Raw genomic sequence first — 6000 nt, 5'->3', positions numbered from 1 at the left:
GGGAAAAAGTAGTAGCTAGCGATGGGCAATACTTTCAATGATTCATTTGTAACCATTTTTTCACAGTCAAGTTGCATTTTCATCAAAATAACAGCGAGAACTTAGTTGCGCACCTAATAACATACTCAATATTGTACAATAATATTTCTTTTATTGACAAAATATGTATTATACGGAATTTTCTATAATTTTTATTATTATAACTTTTGCGTAATAAGTTTATGAGAAAAATCTATTATTAGATGGCATTAAAATTAATTATACGCATACAATTATTGTGGCTGCAAATATTATTAATAATTTACACGTTTATTATTTTACACTCCGCATATTTCCTCATATAATGAATTATTTGATGAGTTCGTCACAAGTGTACATTTTTTATGTAATAATACTCCAACTTATACAGTTTAAAAACAATGTTTAAGCGATTATTCATGAATAAGTGAACAATATTTCCTTTGATTGTCCATCGCTGTCAATAATTTTATCAATTAATGAATAAAATAAGTAAATAAAATATCGCGTAGGCGACCTTGAAGTTTATTGCATTAAACAGACAATCGCGTACAGAAAGTGCGTCATACTTTGTATGCCAGTTTTTCGCACATATTAGATTTCGTTGGCAATCTGCATTTGTGGCACAAATCTGCAGTTCTTAGATATTTATGTCAAGTAGTATTTATATCCTCAATATTCCTAAATCAAACGACGTCAAACAGATCTTACAAATAAATCGTTTCGTAATTATCATAAAACTTATTTTTATTTCTATTAAAATGTTAGTAATGACAATTTTAATTACGTAAGGTAAGGTAACCGGATCTATATGGCCTATAAGTACTGAATATATGACCTATCCAATGTTTGTAGGTAATTACACGGTGAACTCAATAGATAACACTAATAAGTCCGCAAGTTGTCCGTCTATCTTGATTACATTATAGATTACTGCTCAATTTGTTCATTTTGTTATTCTCAATAAAGCAAAATATAGAACATCGTGATCGTAATACTTCGTAGGTAAGTAATTGCTTTCTATATATAACTACTTACTAATGTCCGTTTCTACCGATGCAGTTTAACTTTAATCTCGGTTCAACTAACTCTTTATCTTTTTCTAGTTCTAAAAATAAAGACAACAAATCAATATCGGTAGATGTAAATACGTCTACCAACACTGATTTGTATTCACACAAAAAAGTTTTGTTCATTTAAATCATCCACGTATAATAATTTTTTACAATGTAAAATGTAATCACATTATATCATATCATATTAACTTAATGTAGTTCAATATAACAATTCAATATAACAATTGTACTAATTCAATGTAACTGCAATATAAAACAACCTATTAAACAACTATTTAATTCCGTATGTCTTATATAAATAATATGTCCGATCTGTTTTTAAAAAATATTGAACCGGTATAATTTATTATATAGCATCATTAAATTTTAGGTATTATCTTCACGTAAAACGATGTAGAACTACCTCACGTCCTGTACGCGATATCCCAATTGATGAGACCACCCCCAAGATTACTATAATTAATTTATTCACCTGGACGTTCACGTACCTTGGCGGGCAACATGTCGCTGTTTTCAATAGAGCACAACACGTACTAAACGCGTAGACAAAACTAGAATACAAAGGCAAAGATCGAATTATATACACGTTGCGTGGCGTGGCGTGCCGCGTGCGTTAACGTTGGCCAATCGTTGGAGTTTCCTTTCGATCGCGCCTGTTTTATTCCTCTGTCTATAGGATTTTATCGAACTGCGAAGATATCTGTGGGGCCCACCTTGGGGCACCTTAACCTTGGAGTACCGCAACCACCTCTCACATTTGGCGCACTGACTTCTATCCTGTGTACCAAGGATCGTGTTTCTCGAATGAGTACCTTCTTATCTTTGTACTGTGTTGTTCGCGGTTTTAACGATACTGATGACGCACGTCTTTGTCGAACGGCCACAAATGACAACGATGTCCTTTTAGATTGAGTTAATAAATAGGAAGGACGTAAAAATTACTGATAATAATGCGCTACAAGTATTGCTCGTAAGAATTGTCGTCAAAATCTTTTGCGAAAGATCGATGACGGTAGAAGGTGGTATAAATTATTAATATAATATAATGGTAACGAATAAGATAAATTGTAGATATTACTTCAAAATCATAAAAATATGCGAATAAATTAAATTGATTACTTAGACGCATTGTGACTTTGCCGCATTACGTGTAATTGTTCTAAGTTTCCCTCGTTAATGAATCGCTGCAGGATAAAAGCGTTAGTAGACACCAGCGTTATTATTAATATGTCGCTTATTAAGCTGCACGAAAAGATTATTATCGCACTCATACAAAAATAGATCAAGGGTATCCATTCTTTGAAAACAGTTAGTGATATTACGTAACAAGGTTAATAATCCAGCAGACTCATGAATCGCAGCGATTGTTATGATGATAAATATTACCGACAAGTGTTGCAGTTACAGAAGAGAAAGCGGTAAAAAAATATTAATTTAATGAAAATTATGCTTAATCATCAATAACTATTGTAATTATGTAAAGAAGTAATTGATAAGAAGCTCAATTAAAGGAGTCTTTAACGAGAGAAAACTGTTTTGTTGAATGAGTTCTTAAAGTACTGCCGTTCAAAGATTATAAAGTATTTAAATATAAATTATCATATCTTTATAATTAAAATTAATATTTTGTATATAGATCTAAAATTATTACAAAAAAGATTATTTTTTTCTCTACTTTCTTTCTATTCTGCCTTGTGTAAAATATTGCATATTATGATTAAATTACTTTAACAAAATTTGGCTCTCATTGGCTATTTTTATCTCTGACATAATCAAAACGAAATATTGTAACAATATTACACTATAATAAATTCGTTATTTATATAATGTAATATGATTATAAACGATATACTTCTCGTGAGAAAGATTTTAACGCTGAGATTAGCATAAATTATGTGTTATCGGTTAGACTAAAAAAGAGAGCGATTATTGCTAGCGTATTGTAAATCTGTGAGCAAGTAAGAAATTTCAACTCTCAATAAGACTTTTTGTTGTCACAACGGGAGATATAATTTCTCTGGTAATTCGCACCATGATACAAATAGTCACACAACAGTTGCGCTGATGAAAAGAATGGATATTATTTCGAGTGGAGCGTTATGCAATCTTTCTTTTATTTAACAAAAATATTCTAGGCTATATACAACAACGTAATTAGACTTCGGAAGAAACTATTGCAACACCCTTGATTGAATCACGTCTAATCATCCGCATCTAAATGCGCTTTCTCTAAAACGAAAATTAATTAACTAAAAAATGCTATGATAACTACTGCAAACATTAAAAATATCGTGAGTATTAAAATAAATTCAAGTGCAAGTGTTTGAAGTTATTATCTTTACGTCATCCACGAGTAAAACACAATAGTCTTAATAATATCATAACATTATGATCTTATCAACATTATGTCATTATAAGTTTATTTTTAGGTGACAAATGACTTCATGATGACATCCTATGATATCATCATGATTTAATTATGACTCTGTGTTCTACCTCGTTCGCTTTTATTAATGTTTCAAGATGCCTTCTTAAGATTTCTATCTATTCACTACTATCTCAGGTTATAACGTCAGAAGCGAAAAAACACAATAAAAATACTTGCAAATTATATTTGAACAGAAATATTTTTCAATAAAACATTATTTGCAATCAATAAAACAGATTTAGAAAATATATCGAAAACTATCTTCTTGTTTTGGAGAGAAATTAAGTCATATTTGTTTCTATATATTCAATACAGCAGTTTGTCATAGACATAGAACATAACGCATTTCATTTTTGGTTATGCATAATTCATTTCCAGATATATGATTATTCATTAATTAACGAAACAAACGGAGAGAGTTCGATATATTTTATAAGTCAATTCTATCGATTGTAAGTGTTGTTTTATTGAAATATGTTTCCATATTAATATATTTTGCAAGAATTTTTATTGTATATTTTCTTGTTCTTGACATCACAATTTGAGATAGTAGTACTGAGTGAACAGGAAACATAATCAGCAGACACAAATCAATTTTTTATAATATTCTCATGACAAGTTTTCGATTTTTTATGAATGAATTTTTTATGAATTACGTGATGGAATTTACTTATACATTACTATCAATTACGAAATAAAAAGAAAGCTAAAATAAATTTAAAGATCCAAAATAAATTTTTTATAATTATCTAAAACGGTTTTAAAATTAATCTCGCATATCAATTTATGTAGAAATAAGAAATGTTTTAATTAAACGTAAAATACGTTGACTCTAATTATTTACGCTCTACGTAATAATACATTCTGTGTTCCGGATCCTTTATGAATTTGGTTTGTAGTAAGGGTTTCTGTTTTTGTTCTTCATCTTCTTTTTCTTCTTTGTCGTCATTTTGAGTTTTCCAGTTTTCGGTTATTCTATTCGATTCACTCTTAGTTTTTTCATTGGCTCGATCTCTTTTGCGACTTGGTTGAATGTTCTGCATTAGATTATATATTGGGTAGATCTGAAAACACAAACTTTCATGAATGAACCATGAATGAGTCATATTGAGAGCATAATTATATCAATACATACTCCTACAGTTAGTTTTAATTTAAGTCATTACATACTTAATTTATAGGAACATTATAATTTATAATATTACTTCATGCATAAAACATCTTTGGCGATTGATGCTTACATTAAACATTTTTACATTACATCTATTATCTGAACAACTTGATTTAACGTTTTCATTTTAAATTACAATTTCTAAAGGTTTAATATACTTTACTTTGTAATGCTATTCCCGCTAGTTTATTCTCAATTTTAAATTTATTACATATACAAAAAACAGTTTTGCAAGAAATATCTAAAGTTTAGTTAAATTCAGATCCGAAAATAATTTTGTTGAACTATCAAAATAATTATACACGTTTAAACTAAAAACTTTTACCTTTTTTATATTATTATTAATCTGAATGCTTCTTATAGTACTTTTTGCACTAATTTCAAATTTTTGTTTGCTAAATTTACGAGAAAAACAGAATTTTTGAATATTACGCACTTAAAAATCCTTTACTTATCTTTTTCTATTAGATATAAATAAATGGTTCATAGAGAATAGCTATTGAATTTAACATCAACTCATTAGACAAGACATATATAAAGAATAAATTATTTTAATTAAGATAAAAATACTGTTCAACAAATTGTTGTTAACAAAATGCATAAGTTTTTTAAAAGAGATATCGGTTATAAAAAATTAGAGCTCGTAAAATAAATTCTGACCTCATTTTTAGAATCAGAGTACAAAAATCAGTCAAAATTACTTAATTAACAAAATCATTGTCGAAAATTACTTTTAGATCTGTATCTATCTAAATTTTTAAATATTTCAGCAAAATCAATCTTTCCGTCTACTACAAGCATATTTTGCCCGAAAGAACAAAGAAGGAGAAAATGAAATTCATGCCTTAGTAATCGTAATTCTTTGACATCCAAGACATAAAAGACATTGTGTGTCTCGCACCATATTCGGTCAGCTGAACCGTCCCGTGCTGCGGTGACAAACTTACTTCTGACGATATCCTAGAGTCACCGTTGTCATTCTCGTCGTTAACAATCCCATCGTAAGCCCCGAAATCATTTATCTTCTTAACTTCCTCCTTCTTCATTCCAAAACGTTCAAGAACGTTATCTTTACTTTTTTCTTGAGACTTATCTAATATCACCGATTTTTTAATTTCATCTTCATTTACAGACTTAACTTTATAATCTTTTTTCTTATCTTCCTGTTTTATTAATTCTCTTCTATTATCTGAATCTTCATTATTACCATTCTGTTTATTATCACTCTTTTTGCGTCTCGATTTGATTCTCAACCTCACCGGCTTTTTTTGACCGGACGTTACATTCGTCTTTATAGAATCGAATTC

General features: G+C 29.2%; 2 protein-coding genes across 2 annotated transcripts in view; both read right to left on the bottom strand.

The window, feature by feature from the left end:
• LOC108726258 (uncharacterized) overlaps positions 1–1737 on the bottom strand; it is a 4141-nt gene extending 2404 nt beyond the window's left edge. The window contains exon 1 of the mRNA XM_018453718.1: positions 1583–1737. Within this exon, the coding sequence (XP_018309220.1) occupies positions 1583–1597 (15 nt within the window). The 5' untranslated portion in view covers positions 1598–1737. The remainder of the gene's footprint in view (positions 1–1582) is intronic.
• Positions 1738–4358: 2621 nt separating this feature from the next.
• LOC108726262 (uncharacterized) lies at positions 4359–5810 on the bottom strand. Its single transcript, XM_018453722.1, has 2 exons — positions 5641–5810; positions 4359–4586 (listed from the first exon to the last, which is right to left on the bottom strand). Exons 1-2 carry the CDS (start codon positions 5737–5739, stop codon positions 4359–4361), a joined length of 327 nt encoding a protein of 108 aa, XP_018309224.1. The 5' UTR covers positions 5740–5810.
• Between the last annotated feature and the right edge of the window lie 190 nt (positions 5811–6000).

Source organism: Mycetomoellerius zeteki, unplaced genomic scaffold (assembly GCF_001594055.1).
Source record: "Mycetomoellerius zeteki isolate Tzet28-1 unplaced genomic scaffold, Tzet1.0 scaffold407, whole genome shotgun sequence".
Taxonomy (NCBI): Eukaryota; Metazoa; Arthropoda; class Insecta; order Hymenoptera; family Formicidae; genus Mycetomoellerius; species Mycetomoellerius zeteki.
Note: the sequence above shows the minus strand (reverse complement) of the source record. Positions and strands in the feature narration are given on the sequence as shown.